The following is a 16,176-nucleotide window of genomic DNA, read 5'->3' on the forward strand; positions in this document are numbered from 1 at the left end:
GTTCCCTTGCCCTCTAATGGGGCCAACTCTACAGTGGGACTCAAACCCATTTAATCATTTGCAAAATGAACATGCGGCCCCTTGCCCAACTTTGTTAAACCAAGTGTGAGGCCATTCGGAGCATGTGATGGGTGCCGCCCCTGGAGCCGGCCCTGAGGGGAAGCAGGCTGCCTCCAGGACCACCGTGCAGGGGGGCAGGTCTCACCAAAGTTCCCCTCCGCAAGACCACCTTACATCACCTGGTAGGACCATGTGAGCTCTCCCCAGGAACCTTCCTGCTAAAATCACTTCCTAATCAATAAATCCTAACCAATAAATCATCCTTCTCCTAGGGTCTGCTTCAGAGGGACCCACATCGATAGGGTATGCATGTGGCCCCAATAGTCCAGGGGTCCAGAAGCACAGCTGAGCAGACAGCTCATCCCCATCATACCCACCACCTCCCACCCTCAGATTCCACGGCTCCAGCACATCCAATTTGTCATCAGGTGCTTAAAACTATGAATCACGCGTGAGCAGGTGAGTTCATTTCCATTTTATGATGAGCAGACTTATCTCAAGAACATCTGGGATGGGTACATGTCTCCCAGAGTCAAACCTGGAAGAAACCTGTACCAACCAAGACACTGACCTTAACACAGCTCCCAAAGGCAGTGACCTCTTCCCATGCAGATCTGAGGGGTGGCAAGGTCAAGGGGACTACTAGGAGGGCCTCATTTCCAGGATGATAAAGCAGGAACTTGAAGCTAGTGAGTGGCTCCCATGAAGTCACCCCGCCAGGTTGGGCCACGCCGGGGCTGTGAGCCAGGGGCCCTGTCTCCAAACACCGCTGGGGTCATGCTCTCTCAGGCTGGGCATGACCTCGGGGGTCAAATCATTTTTTACCCAATGATTTCTGAGGCTCAGCAGAAAGTGGAGGAATGTTCTTGCAGACAGGCTGAAAGGGAAAGAAAGAAGGAATGAACATGAACCCAAGAACATGGGGTCACAAGTATGTGTCATCCACTTCTGCCTCCCCCACCAGAAGCACCAGAAAGATGCCAGCTTCTGCTAAGACTCAATTCTTGACTCACTGCTAAGTCTCTCGGTTCCACCTTCCTATCTGACTCCACGTGGATCTTTCTTACAACCTCGGTTGTGCTAGAGTCTTGTTGCCAGTTTCCAGTGTGTTTGCAGTGAGTCGCTCCATGTGCAGATGTATTTTTGATGCATTCATGGGGGCAAGTGGGCTCCCAGTCCTCCTACTCTGCCATCTTGATCTCCCCTCCCATCTCATTTAAGTTCCTAATGCATCCCTCCTCATCACTCCCATTTTACAGATATGGAAACTGAGGCTTGGAGAGGGGAAGTCATTAGCCTAAGATCACCTGGTGGTGGAGCAGGAGTTTAAACTCAGTTCTGGCCGGCTGGTTCCTAAGAGGCATCGTCTCTCACTGCCCTGCCCTTTCCCACCGGTCCCCGCACTTCCCCATGTGAGGTTCACAGACTCAGGTGGGTCAGAGCCACTCCAAGGACTCTTCCTGTCATCAGCAGGTAATAGATACGTTGGCATCAATCCCCATGGGCTCTAGCTTTTCCTGCAGGACTCACATCTGAAGATTCTGGAACCTGAAACCTGATGTTTGCCCTTCAAGGACATTCAGGGGTATATCGCCTGCTTTCAGGGGGCCCTGTTTACCACGCACAGACTTGAGCTTTCAGAGCGCTGGGTGGGTGTTCTTGTTTTACTGGCTGAAAGATACAGGTTTTACTGGACCTTTGCATCCGCCCGTCTCTCACTCTGGAGAACACCCGTGTGTAGCCGCGCCTTCTTACCCAGTCACCTCTGGAGCCGGCTGCCCCCACCTTCACTCTGTCCCCGCCCGGGTTGCCTCCATGGGGCGCCTCAGTAAGATCTTTCCTGCCCTGGGATTTTTGCCCTTCTGGCTCCTTATGCCTGGGTGCCCGTGACAGATGCTGGCTCCGATGTCACCTGCTCACCTTCCTGACCTTCGCCTGAAGCAGTCCCCTCCTATCCTGCCTCACATCACCTGTCTGTCCAACGCCCTTCATGACACCATTGCAGGCCTTGCCTGTCCTGCTGGTTGACGGGTTTAGTCTCCTATGAGGATGTCAGCCCCTGAGAACAGGAGCCCTGATTTATCCACGGTGTCCCCCCAGCACCAGGTCTGCACACTGGAGACTTCCACGAGGGACTGTGGAGCCACAGGGCACCTTCTTCATGCCTGAGCGTTGGCCGCAGATAGTACTGCGCGGCAGAGGGAGGGGGACAGACGACCAAGTTCCCGTGGTGGCAGAGGGCGTGTCTGCTGATCACCAAGGAGCACAAAGTCAGTCACAGCCTAGACAGGTCCTCGGGTTCAGAGTCACAGGCTCTAGAAACTTCTACTGCTGGTTACACCCAAGGCGCTCACGTGTTCACTTGGAAATTACAGGGGCATTTTCACATTCTTCCCACAGGTCAACCCTTTTCTTGCTCTCCTATCGGTCAACTTTGTCATGAAAGCTACCTCAGACACCTGGTTGCCCAAAGCCACCTGCTGTCACTGACTGATCACACCTCCCACTTACCCACCGCTGTCACGTTATTGAAAGTGCCTCTGCTGTCCTTGTCCGTGTTCTGCCACATACTTGGAGGCGCCCTCTGCGGAAAGAATCAGGCGGTCAGGGCAGGTGTGTGGATTCCTGCTCAGGTGCTCACAGCTCAGCGGCCAAACTAACTCTAAACGCCTCAGCCTGGCTCTGACCCCTCCTCTCCCCCAAATGAGGTCCCCTGGTCCCCACCTGCAGCCATTCCCCCCTCCTCCCTAGGGCCCCCCACCTATGTAGTCTGCCCTCACTCCTGACATTTCCCTGCCTGCCCCCTGCCCCCACCCTGTGCTCATGACGTGCTTGGCTGCTGTGATGGTCAAGTTGCTTCAACCTCACGATTCTCACATCTGCTGATCCTCTGCCCATTGTTTCTTATTGTTCATACTGGGCTTCAATGTCCCCTCTTCAGGAAGCCTTCCCTGACATTCCAGTCTATTTTCATGGTGTCCTGAATGTGACCTCAGTGGTCCTGATCACTGCAGTCACAAAATAACCACTTGGACTTTATTCATTTTGTGATCTCCTGCTTGATATTAGCTGCGTGAGGCCATGGACTGGATCTGCCATATTCACAAATGTAGCCTCAACCTCTAGCACAGAATAGAGAGTTTGTTCATTTGCTCGGTTGTGTCCGACTCTTTGCGACCCCATGGACTGCAGCCCGCCAGGCTTCCCTGTCCATCACCAACTCCCGGAGCTTGCTCAGACTCATGTCCATTGAGTTGGTGATGCCATCCAACCATTTCATCCTCTGTCGTCCCCTTCCCTTCATAAATATGTGCTGTCAATTCTTAGAGAAATAGATAGTAGATGAATGGAAGAACACATGGATGGATGATTGACAGGATGGAAACGGATACTGGGTGGATGGGCAGATGGAGGATGGATGGGCTGGATGGATGGGTGGATGGAGAGAGGATGGATGGGCGGAAGGGGTGGATGGATGGGTGGAGGATGGATGGAAGACAGATGGATGGATGAATGAAGACAGGATGGGTGGGGGTGGATGGAAGACTGGACCAGATGGATGGGTGGATGGATGGAAGACTGGATGGATGGATGGATGGAGGACTGGATGGATGGATGGATAGAAGGATGGATGGAAGACCAGATGGATGGAATGGAAGACAGGATGGAAATGGATGGGTGGATGGATGGAAGACTGGATGGATGGATGGATAGAAGGATGGATGGAAGACCAGATGGATGGATGAATGAATGAGTGGAAGACAGGATGGAAATGGATGGGTGGGTGGATGGAAGAGTGGATGGATAGAAGACTGGATGGATGGATGGATGGAGAGTGGAATACAGGATGAATGGCTAGGTGGATGGATGGAAGACTGGATGGATGGATGGGAGGATGGAAGACCTGGATGGGGATAGACAGGAAGAATGGATGACTGGATGGATGAGTACAGGGAAGACAGGATGGAATGGATGGATGGATGAGTGGAAGACAGGATGAATGGATGGGTGAATGGATGGAAGACTGGATAGATAGAAGATGGGATGGATGGATGGAAAGATGGAAGGAAGACTGGATGGCTGGATGGAAGACTGGATGGTTGGATGGATGGATGGAAGACTGAATGGATAGAAGGATGGATGCATGGATGAGTGGAAGATAGGATGGATGGATGGGTAGATGGATGGAAGACTGGATGGATAGAAGATAGGATGAATGGATGGAAAGATAGAAGGAAGACTGGATAGTTGGATGGAAGACTGGGTGGTTGGATGAATGGAAGACTGGATGGATGGATGGATGGAAGACTGGAGGGATAGAACACTGGATGGATGGATGGAAGACTGGAGGGATAGAACACTGGATGGATGGATGGAAGACTGGAGGGATAGAACACTGGATGGATGGATGGACTGGATAGAAGACTGGATGGATAGAACACTGGATGGATGGATGGAAAGATGGAAGGAGGACTGGATGGTTGAATGGAAGACTGGATGGTTGGATGGGTGGAAGACTGGATGGACGGATGATGGCATGAATGGATGGATCAGTGGATAACTTGACGGATGACTGGCTGGAAAGATGGTGTCAACCACATGTTTCAATTCCCTGAATGAAAGTAGGAGGAGCTTTTGTACATCGAGTCCTACATTCTGAGGTTTAGCATGAAGCTGTGTTTTCTGTAAGTCCTCTTGCCCACCATCAGACAACAGGGTGTTTCCTTTATTCCCCAAACCTAGTTCCCACTTTGTCTCCTATAAGCCATCCCTGAGCCGCTGCCCCAGTCCCAGCCTACAGCCTGGAGTGGCTCCCACCTGCGAGGAGGACTGCTCAGGTTGGAGGAGAGATTTTGCACAACAGAAGCATCTTAGCCTCCTAGCATCTTATCCCCAAAGGGCCAGCTGAGGGCATGAGAACCACCAGGTGGAATACAGTCATTTTCCTTCATAGCAGCTTCAGACTGGAGCTCTCAGGACAGCCCACAGGGCTTCTTTCTCTTCCTCACACCAGAAACGCCCACCACCATTTTTAGTACCCTCTGCAAGGAAAGAATGGGCCTTCTCCTACCTGGATATTCTTTGTAAAATTTCTGTCGTAAGAATCGACCATCTGGAAAAGAAATGAGAGGATTAAGCTCCTTTCAGGGAGTTTATGAGGTCAAAACTATTTTCATAACAGTGCTAAGAAATGACTTGTGTGTTTCACTCTCATTCTCTCACAAGTGTATGGTAGAATTTTTCAGAAGCTATGTTACGTGTGACACTGCAGCCCATCAAATGCAGGTGCAGACATGAAGATCCAGTCCTCTGAATACACGTATTCCAACTGCAAATATGTGAAACCATGCCACTCTGCCCACTTTGTGTGTATGCTGGAAAACAGAGCCATTTTAAGAAAAATACTATTGCTGTTCACCCCATAGTGAGTTTATCATTGTCACTTTTTAAAAAAGTCAATTATTTTAATTGGAGGGTAATTACAATATTGAGGTGGTTTTTGCCATATATCGACATGTGTTGTGTGTGTTTTGTCTGTTGAAGTCACTCAGTCGTGTTGGACTCTGTGTGACCCCCTAGACGATACAGTCCATGGAATTCTCCAGGCCAGAATACTGGAATGGGTAGTTGTTCCCTTCTCCAGGGGAATCTTCCCAACCCACGAATTGAACCGGGGTTTCCTGCATAGCAGGTGGATTCTTTACCAGCTAAGCTACCAGGGAAGCCCTGTATCAACATGAATCAGCCAAATATTTGGAATGTCTCAGCTTTACTTTTGAATATGGTAAATATCCATAGCCAAAACCCACACAAGGCTCTGTGGGGTTCTCAGTATTTTTAAAAATTAAGTTGTTGGTGTTGATTTGGCCGTGCCACACGGCATGTAGGCTCTTAGTTCCTTGACCAGGGATCAAACCCACACTCCCTGAAGTGGCAGTGCAGAGTCTTAACCACTGGACCACCAGGGATGTCCCTCAGTATTTTTTGTAATATAAAGTTTGAGAACCACTCTCTTAAGAGATGAACTAGAAGCAAATTCCAAAATATTGTTCAGCAAATGTCATTACACAATACATTCACAAGGAAAGCAAACAGCAGTTTTTGAGTCTGTTCAAAAGAGACTTGAAAGTCATTACTGCAAACAAAACAACTCAGTTATGAAACTTCACTCCACTGCTCACTAACCCACTTGGAGCCTCAGTTTTCTCACCAGGAAATGCGGTAAAATCAATACGTCTTAAGTTATCATGAGGATTAAGAGAAATGCTTTCATTGGAAACATAGGCTTGCAACAAAGATTATCAGGAACCACACAAAACAGCCACTTTCGTGTGTAAAAAGTGGTCAACTCGGTAATTTTATTTGTCTTAAATTACTAAGAATCCCTACCACCTAATACCCATTGCTGATTGTCAACCACCCCACCCTCTTTCAGAGTCCCCCCGCATCACGGCAGTGAAACACTCTCTGGTAGGAGTTGGGGAAATGCAACGTGGCAGAGTGGAGAAATCTGGCCAGCTCATACAGATGGTTCACTTAACTGGCATTGGTTAGCTCACCCCTCCCCTTCCACCCGTGAGCCTTGTCTGATGGCTACCAGGTCAATCACATTTGTGTACTTGGAACTAATACTCCAATCATATCTCAATAAAAATCGTTCTGTTCTGTGGACATTCTAACCATCATCAGGGTGTTCAGGGCCAGCACCGACATTCACTGTTCAGGGCGACAGAACCAAAGGCCGATCCACAGCTCCTGGCAGACAGCTTATCAGCTATCTCAATGACTACTATTTACAACAATTTTCCAAGCAAATGACAATTTTTTTCCAGGCCCGAGGCTCTCTGAAACATTCCTGCTCCTCCCGTCTCCCTGGGAATGGATTCTAGTTCCTGATGCCAAGGGAAGGACACTGATCTGTGCAGAAATAGATGCCCTCTTCACGCTGGGTGTGTTTACCAAAACTGTCCCTTTAACAAAAGAAATCAACTGATTTGAGCCCCTGCTCAGGACTGCGTGACCACGTCATCCTCAGGCAGCATCAGTGAAGTCATCTTGTCAGAGGGGAGCGTGGAGGCCCATCAGCCTCGGAGTGGCATGGAAGGCACTCAGAAGATGTACTGGGGAGGGGGTATAAATTAGGAGCTTAGGGTTAACATGTACATACCTCTCTATATAAAATAGATAACCAGCAAGGACCTACTGTGTGGTACAAGGAGCCCTGCTCAACACTTTGTATTGGGTTGGCCAAAACATTAGTCCAGGCTTTTCCTTGAGATGTTACAGAAAAACCCAAATGAATATTTTGGACAAGCCAATAATAAATCTATAAGGAAAACAACCTGAACAAGAAAATATACATATACATATATATATATATATATATAAAATATACACGTGTATATCTGAATCACTGTGCTGTACACCTGAAACTAACAACATTGTAAATTAACCAGACTTCAGTAATAAAATAAAATAATTTTCTTTATTGCAATAATAACATACGCACTGAGGACCCCAACTCTGCTCTCTGAGAAATCAGATCTGCTGCCTGCGTCCATGTTCATTTTCCTCTCAAGAAAGACATGAACTCCTCCAGTGTCAGGGTCCAGACTGAGCGCAGAAAGGCCCTCAGCCCCCTGCAGCAGCCAGCTCTCAGCAGAGACTTGCATCTTGGGTGTGGGCATGAGAGGTGTGATTTATTCTCTGGTACTGCCCCCAAATACCTATGCAGATTTATACAGAGGGAAGGTGTGGGCTGGGGGGAGAGCAGAGAAGTGCGATGAAAGGAACAGTCACGACTAATGAATGATGGTGGAGGGTCCAAGGGACTGTCCTTGCCACTGTTCAGTAAGTCAGAAATTACTTCAAAGATATGTCTTTTTTAAAAAAAGAAAAAAAAAAAACCTTAAAACCAAAGGCATCTTCCTAGGTTACCCTGGGATGGGAGTGCCCCGCTCCTCCCCGAGACCGTCGCTCCAAGGGACGTTGTTGGAATTTAAGATGTTTCCCAAGTCCTGTACAATTTTACCAACAATTATTGCTAAGTGAAGGCCCTCCGGGGACAAGATGAGGGGAAATTTCATTTACATTTCCATCCAGAAGGCTCTGATCATTCCTCTGAGCGGGGAACAGGTGGATAGGCTCAGCCCTCTTCCTGAAGACAGGTGACCCCAGCGCATATTTGTTGAGGACCTACTCTGTCAGGCGCTGACCTGAGGGCTTTAGAAGTATTCTCTAGTCCAAGCCTCATCACCACCCCAAGAAGCACTTACTATCAGTTCAGTTCAGTACTTACTATGGGGACCCCCAATTGCTCCATTTTACAGATGAAGAAACTGAAGCTAAGAAAAGTTAGATTAGTTGCCCAAGGTCATCTAGGAAGAAAGCCACAGGGTTTGAGCCCCATTTCAGTGGCCTGCAGTCTTTTTTTTTTTTTTTTTTTACAGTGCTTTTTTTTTCTAATTTCAGAAAATATTTTATTTTTTTAATGCTTTTTTATTGTAGTAAAAGCCACATACTATAAAACATACAACTTAACCATATTTAACTGTACGGCTCCGGAGAAGGCAATGGCACCCCACTCCAGTACTCTTGCCTGGAAAATCCCATGGATGGAGGAGTCTGGTGGGCTGCAGTCCATGGGGTCGCTAAGAGTCAGACAAGACTGAGCAACTTCACTTTCACTTCTCACTTTCATGCATTGGAGAAGGAAATGGCAACCCACTCCAGTGTTCTTGCCTGGAGAATCCCAGGGGCGGGGGAGCCTGGTGGGCTTCCGTCTATGGGGTCGCAGAGTCGGACACGACTGAAGCGACTTAGCAGCAGCAGCAGCAACTGTACGGCTCAGTGGCACTAAGTACATTCACACTGTTGTGCAGCCCTCACCATCATCCTCGTCTCCCGAATTTTTCTCCTCCTTGAACTCTGTCCCCATTAGATACTAACTCCTCATCCCTGCTCCCATACCACCCCCACCCCTGGCCCCTGGCATCCACCAGTGTACTTTCTGACTCTATGAATTCAATGATTCTAAGTACCTCATGTAAGTGGTATTTATCTGCATCTACTGTATACTGGAGGGGCTTCCCATGTGGTACAGTGGTAAAGAACTCGCCTGCCAATGGAGGAGACACGGGTTCGATCCATCCCTGGGTCAGCAAGATCCCCTGGAGAAGGAAATGGCAACCCACTCCAGTATTCTTGCCTGGAAAATCCCATGGACAGAGGAGCCTGGCAGGCTATAGTCCATGGGGTCACAGAGAGTCGGACATGACTGAGTGCATGTGACTGTACTGGAATACGTTTTTAGGGTTCATTTAATACATGCCGTGTGGCCTACAGTCTTAACCACACTCGACACTGCTTGTGGTCATACTTCTCCCCTTGCAGGCCTGCACTGAGATCAGGGGAGCACCCACGGGGGCCTCTGTCAACCTCAGGCACCATCTGTACAGTCACCTGAACGTCCCTTTGCTTATCTCCAACCTCCAAGTGGTCTTCTTTGAATTGGTCTGATTCCTCAAGAACCGGTCTGAACTTGTTTGACTGACCCTGGTCTTGGAGATCACGTAACTGAATGAGCGCGATCAGGCAATAAGAAAGGCCTGGTAATTCCAGGTCTTTCCGGTTATAAAAATGACATTTCAGCTCAGAGGACTCCTGACTTGCCCGCCCCCCTGGCCCCCAGCCCTTGCCCCTACCAGCTCTCTTCTGGAAAAGGCTGCTCCTTCCAGCAGGCTCCTACAGGCTGGCCTGTCCTTGGGGCTGAGCAACTGAGGATGGTGGGGGGCCCGGTCTACCTGTGGTGTCTACAGACGGCAGTGGGGTGAACAGAACGGATTCAGATCTATGCTTGAGAAACTACAGACGTGGTTTACATGGATTAACTCACTGGCTCTTCAAAGAGTCTGTGAAGTAGCTTAACTATTTTTTGGGGGGGCGGGGGGGCTGTGCCTCGCAACACGTGGGATTTTAGTTCCCAGACCAGGGATCTCAAACCTGCACCCCCTGCATCAGAAGCATGGAGTCCTAACCACTGGACCACCAGCGAAGTCCTAGCTTAACTATTATTAGCCCAGCTTATAGATAAGGAAAGTGAGACCTCAAGAGGCTGGGCTACATGCCACACGCAGCAGAGAGGGGCTAAGTGGCCACTCTGGCTGGAGAACCCACTCATATGCCTAACAGCAAGTGGGATGAAGGAGAAATCTCAGATTTCCGGTTGGTTATGAACCTTTTACATGCAACTTTTTTTTTTTTTTGAATGGAGCTCAGAATTCTGGGAACAAAGATACCTTGAAACAGTCGCATGGCCTCATAATTTTATTATTTGCAATGATGATACTGCTAAATGTAGAAGAGATTTAACATCTACATCTTTCCAGGAACACCTCAGAGAAAGAAAATTCTCAAATCAGAGGGAAAATGCTTCCGCAGAAAATGCATGTGGTGGGTTCTCTGGGCCAACAGGGTCACTGTGACTATCCTGATCTTGACTGAGGTGCTGTCCTCAGCTATTAGGGCTGAGGGATGCTGAAGTGGGGGTGATGAGCTCAATTTTGACAAGGTTGCCCGATTCTTCCCTTGCACATAGTCCTGGCAAATTCCATGCCTAACTTCTCAACCTTACACCTTGCATGAGGCAGGAGTGGCTTTAGGTACCCCCAGCAGCGCCCCTCTGCTCTGTCTTCCATGCCCCTCACCCCAGAGAAAAGCATGCAAACTAAAGCCACGCTACTCAGGCCCTTCACCAAACTATTTATTGACTTGTCTCCAAAGACAAAGATTAATTAAGTCGGGTCCTAGCAGGGGGAAGTTAAGGGTTCTCGGACAACTCAAATACTGTGCAGTTTATAATGGATAGATAGATATTAATAGAAGTAAATTATCCAGTGTTTACTGAGCGCCTCTTACCTCTTGTCTCGGCTCTGGCTTCACACATGTGATTTCCATCACCCCATAACCCAACATGAAGTGATGTCATTTTACACATAAGGAAATTGAGGCTCAGAGATCTGAAACAACTGACCCCAAGGTGAGCCAGGCAGGCGGTGGCGAGCTGGGCTTTGCCCTCACCCTGTGCAGATGAGGAGGGAGGGGTGGCCTGGAGCAGGGCCGTGGGGGGAGATGGGGGAGGGTGGGGACAGGCTCAGAGGCCAGGCTTTCCTCTGGGACGGGTCTCCCATGGGGGATTTCCGGGGAGAGCTAGGTGGGGCTTGGGTCCGCACTCACCTGCCGGCTTGCGCTGCTTGACACACTGCCCCCGGTTGGGGATGCCCGCAGCCAGGTCGCCCGGGCTCAGGATGTGGCACTCGTAGCCTGAGGGGCAGAGGAGCGGCTCGGCCCCATCCTCGGTGGTGCTGCAGGCCTCTGCTGCGGGGCGGGGGGACACATGGGGGTGCTCAGGGGTGGCCCCCAGCGGAGCAGAGGGGCCGCCTCTCGTCTGCAACCCAGATGCCAGGCTGTGCCTGGGGTCTCTGCGCGCACACACACAAACACACACATGCACACGGGGGCAGCTCAAAGTCAAATGACCCCAAACATGCCCTCACATGCATTATGACACACATAATGTATGTTCACCTGCACACCTTGAAACACATGTGTTCATGTTTACAGTCACATATATACATATGCTTACACACCAAAATCCCAATATAAATATACAGTTGCACCACCCCACAAGTCCTAACACACAAACACACATACATATTAGCTGTATCCGCACGCACACACATACAAACACATCCTGCACATACACATTCACATCTATAGTCACACACATCTTCATGACACAGCTGCACAAGTACTCAGACACACAGCCACAGCACTGCCACTGGGCTCCACGAACAGCCGCACTCCCTAATGGCCACGTGGTGCACGTGTATGTGTGCAGAGCCACAAAGCACGGTGGCACACAGCCAGCTGTTCACTCACACCCACACCCCCGCAGTGGCCCAGACCCCAGGCCTGCCTGTCGTCCCTTTCAGAAACTGTCCTCCACCACCCCCGCCCCCAAGGAGGCCTCGTGGGCAGGGAACAATGGACCCACGTGGTGATTTTAAGGCTCTGAAAACCCCACCCGCCTCCCTCCGAATTCTCCACCCAGTGAGGAGGCCCCAGTCCCAGGGACAGTCGAACCCTATGGTGTTCTGGGGATTCTGAGAGCCTGGCCAAGCCCCAGTCACACTCTTCTATGGGGGTGGGGACAGTTCAAGAGGGCTGGGTATCTGAGGACAAGCAGCCTCCTAGAGCAGAGGCTGCCCCTGGTTTTCAGTTTTCTGGGGGCAGCCTGAGAAGGGGGAACCCTGGCTGTGCTGTCGGGTTGGGCGTCACCCCGCAGGTACCTTGCAACACCTCCTCAGGGCCATCCAGGAGCCAGCCATTGCCCCCAAGCCATCGAGGTTTCGGCTGTACTAGCCAGTCTAAAACTGATAAGATAATGCATGGTTATGTCAATGCCCTCTTCAGGCAGCCAAGAAATGCCCCAGCCTCTGGGAATGGGGGAACTCACATCTCATGAAGAAACACTGACCCTCCCAAAGGAGAGACAAAACAACGTGGTTCTCCCGAAAAAAATTCACCTCTTCCCTTTAGTAACAGATTTTTGAGTTTCAACTAGGCATCGGATAGCCAAGCTGGAGACTACATTTCCCAGCAGTTCCTGTGGCTAGGTATGGCCATGCAAACCGAGTTCTGGCCAATGGGATGTGAGCAGAGGTGATGATGCAGCTTTCTGTCTTGCCCTTGCATTGATGCCTGTCTGTCCCCTTCCCTCTCTTTCCTGAAACCTGCAGTCTGGGGCCCACTTAGATCACGTGGAGCAACAAGACAGAGGGAACCTGGGTCCCTGGGTGACTGTGGAGCAGAGCCACCTGCCTGCTATGGACCATCTGTCAACTCTGGCCTTTTAACCAAGGGAGAAGGAAATATTTAATAGGCTGGGCCCCTTGCATTATGGATCTTTTAGTTACAGCCTTATGGCCTGTTCTCTAACCAATGCATTTTTTAACAGGAAGAGTGACCATGTAGTAGACTGGAAGGTCTTCCAACCCCCAAACAGGGATTGAAAACCCAAATGTCTCTGGGGACAGAGAAGTAACATAAAGGAAGAAAGCAGGCCAGGCAGGACCATGGCCAACTGGAGAGTGTTCTGCCTCAACGGGTCAGCAGTTGGCCAGCTCTGGCCAACCATTCCCCATGTTCTCAGAGCCTCTGGGTGTTGTAGCTGCTTTAAATACTATTTATTTGGCTTCACTGAGTCTTGGTTGCGGTACATGGGGCTTCACTGCAGCACGCAGGCTCCAGAGTGCACAGGCTCGACAGCTGTGATGTGAGAGCTTAGCTGCCTCATGGGGATCTTAGTTCCCTGAGCAGGAATCAAAACAATGTCCACTGCATTGGAAGCTGGACTCTTAACCACTGAGTGGCTTTTTCTTTTTCTTAAACTTTTAAGTCTGTATTTTTTTTTTTTTTTTAAAAGATAAACTCGGTTTTAAATGTTGGCAATTAATTTTTTTTAAAAAGTGCTTTGGAGATCAAATACAACTGGTCTGGGATCACATTTGCTTATGGCCGCTGCTTTATTCTGACTCCAAAACATGGCAAAATAAAGAGACTGATGTGCTGCCTAGTGGCTTTGAGAGCACGGAGATGGAAACTGGTGAAAATGCTGGTTAGCTTTTTCTTTAAAAGAGTACAATATGGTTATAAGATGGTTGTTCTTGGTGTAAAAATGGAAACAACAGACCAGACCAGCTGTTTGCAACTTCCAAATGAGAGAGGTGTCATGGTTCCAGAGCTCTATTTCCAGCCTTCTGTTTCTTCCCTCCTTTTTCCCATCACCTCAGGCTTAATGTTAGAAAATATATTTTCAATGCTGTTTTTCACTAAACAGAAAATGTATTAATGTACCCTATGCAGGGGAACATACACACTCAACTATGTGTGTGCTGCGTGCTCAGTCACGTCTGATTCTTTGTGACACCGTGGACTGTAGCCCACCAAGCTCCTGTGTCCACGGGATTCTCCAGGCAAGAGTATTGGAGTGGGTTGCCATTTCCTCCTCCAGGGAATCTTCCCAACCCAGGGGTCAAACCCACATCTCCTGCCTTGCAGGCAGATTCTTTATAGCTGAGTTGCCACAGAAGCCCACACTTTGACATACTTTTTGGAATACTGAAATTTGGTCAAGGCCTCCCATAAATGTGCAGACCTTTAAGGCTTGGAAGCCCGGGGCCTTGCCTCTCTGCTCTCCAACTAGAACTTTCTGGGATCACCTACTAGATAAACTCCCTCCACCCAAGACGTTATCTCAGGTTCTGCTCTGGAGGGAAAGGGAACTTACAAGCAGGCTGCAAGGAAGTGTATAAGCTGCTTAGTCATGTTAGACAAGCAGTTCTTAATGTGGAGCGTTTGTGCTCCCGGATGAAACATCTAGTGAAGTCCAGAGACTGTTTTTGGCTGTCCCAGTGTGGGGGTGGGGCTACTACTGCCATCTAGTGGGGAGAGGCCAGGGGTGCCACTCAACATCCCATGAACACAACACCCAGGTCAGCCCCTCACTCCTCACCCCAATTAGAATTATCCAAACCCAAAGGTCAAGAGTGCCAAGGGCGAGACAACGTGTGCTAAACATTACTGTTACAATTATTATGACTAATACTTTGCCGACTCTTCCTGCTGGCCAGTGAGAGCCAGGCTTGCACTGATTCGTCCATCCTTCACTGAGTAACTTTTACATGGTGGGGATACAGCCATGACTGAAACAAATCAAACTTCCTGCCTCATGGGGCTGACCTTCAAGTCGGGGGAACAATCAGGAGACAAATGAAGTATAATATTTTAGACTGAGCCGTAAAGAAAGCTTAACCCACTAGGCAGTAAGGAACCAGAGGAGAGCCGTAAGGCCAGAGTAAAGATGATCACAGAGAGGGAAACTACCCTGAGGGGCTTCCCTGGTGGTTCAGATGATAAAGAGTCCTGCAATGCGGGAGATGGGGGCCAATCCCTGGGGCAGGAAGATCCCTTGGAGAACAGAATGTCAACCTGATCCAATACTCTCATCTGGAGATTTCTGTGGACAGAGGAGCCTTGCAGGCTGCAGTCCATGACGCTGGGAAAGAGTGAAGGCCAAAGGAGAAAAGGGTGGCAGAGGATGAGATGGCTAGACAGCATCACTGACTCAATGGACATGAATCTGAGCAAACTCCGGGAGATGGTGAAGGACAGTGAAACCTGGCGTGCTGCGGTCCATTGGGTCGCAAACAGTCGGACACAACTTAGCAACTGAACAACGACAACTCCCCTGAGAAAGAGATCACCTCTGGACTGAGATCTGAGAGGGTCAGGAAGTGAGCTATGTGGGTATCTGGGGGAAAGACTGGTTTCCACAAACGGGCCCAGAGGCCCCACATTCCTACACTCAGAGCCTAAGGCAGTGGACACTTCCCCATTGTCAGAAGACTAAACTGAAGCTCCAGTTCTGCCTGCTGGGTGAGTCTGGGCAAGGTACTGAGCTTCTCTGAGCTCCAGTATCTTCAGCTATAAAACAGGGCTGATAATGGTCTCTCCACTCCATGGGAGTGTGTGAGCATTAAATGACATAGTGCAAGGAAAGGCTATTTGGAATGTCATGGACAGTTATTCAGTTTGTGCACTGCCTGTTCTAGGCAGCAAGTAAGGCTAGAGTGCCTATACCCTGTCTCAGCCCAAAGGAGGGGACATCTTTTAGACTTGCCCAACCAGACAGGCATACTTTATGTGCTTCGGCCACCAGGAGGGGTGCCATTTTGTCCTTCTTGTAAGAGGCCCTGTAGGAGCCAGCCTGGCCAAGAGGCAGTGCTTAAAGGCAGCACCGATCGTAATTATGAGCATTATTAAGGGTGCCGAGTCCCTTGTCATCCCTGTGACCTCACCCTGAATAAAACTGAGTGTGTTCATTCTTACCTTGGCTTTGGCAGGCCTGGGGGTTAGGGGGTTACTAATGAAGGCCCACGGGAACCAGAGCCTCTTGCTGACAGTGCAGTCCTACCAGACTTCTGTGCTCCAAAGGCTCAGCCCCAAGCAGAACGGAGAGAAACCGCCTGCCTACCCTCGTCCTACCCACTCAGG

General features: G+C 49.6%; 1 protein-coding gene across 7 annotated transcripts in view; it reads right to left on the reverse strand.

The window, feature by feature from the left end:
- Nucleotides 1-520: 520 nt before the first annotated feature.
- WFDC1 (WAP four-disulfide core domain 1) overlaps nt 521-16,176 on the reverse strand; it is a 36,595-nt gene continuing 20,939 nt past the window's right edge. For 4 of the 7 annotated variants that reach the window (XM_070388632.1, XM_070388629.1, XM_070388635.1 and 1 more), the window contains 5 exons: nt 12,411-12,494; nt 11,296-11,436; nt 5,132-5,173; nt 2,572-2,644; nt 521-937 (listed from right to left, as the gene is read on the reverse strand). In XM_070388632.1, coding sequence (XP_070244733.1) covers nt 2,586-2,644; nt 5,132-5,173; nt 11,296-11,436; nt 12,411-12,494 — 326 coding nt within the window. In that variant the 3' untranslated portion in view covers nt 521-937; nt 2,572-2,585. The remainder of the gene's footprint in view (nt 938-2,571; nt 2,645-5,131; nt 5,174-11,295; nt 11,437-12,410; nt 12,495-16,176) is intronic. The other 3 variants (XM_070388633.1, XM_070388631.1, XM_070388630.1) reach the window with 2 other exon arrangements.

This window comes from Bos mutus, chromosome 18 (genome assembly GCF_027580195.1).
Source record: "Bos mutus isolate GX-2022 chromosome 18, NWIPB_WYAK_1.1, whole genome shotgun sequence".
Lineage (NCBI taxonomy): Eukaryota > Metazoa > Chordata > Mammalia > Artiodactyla > Bovidae > Bos > Bos mutus.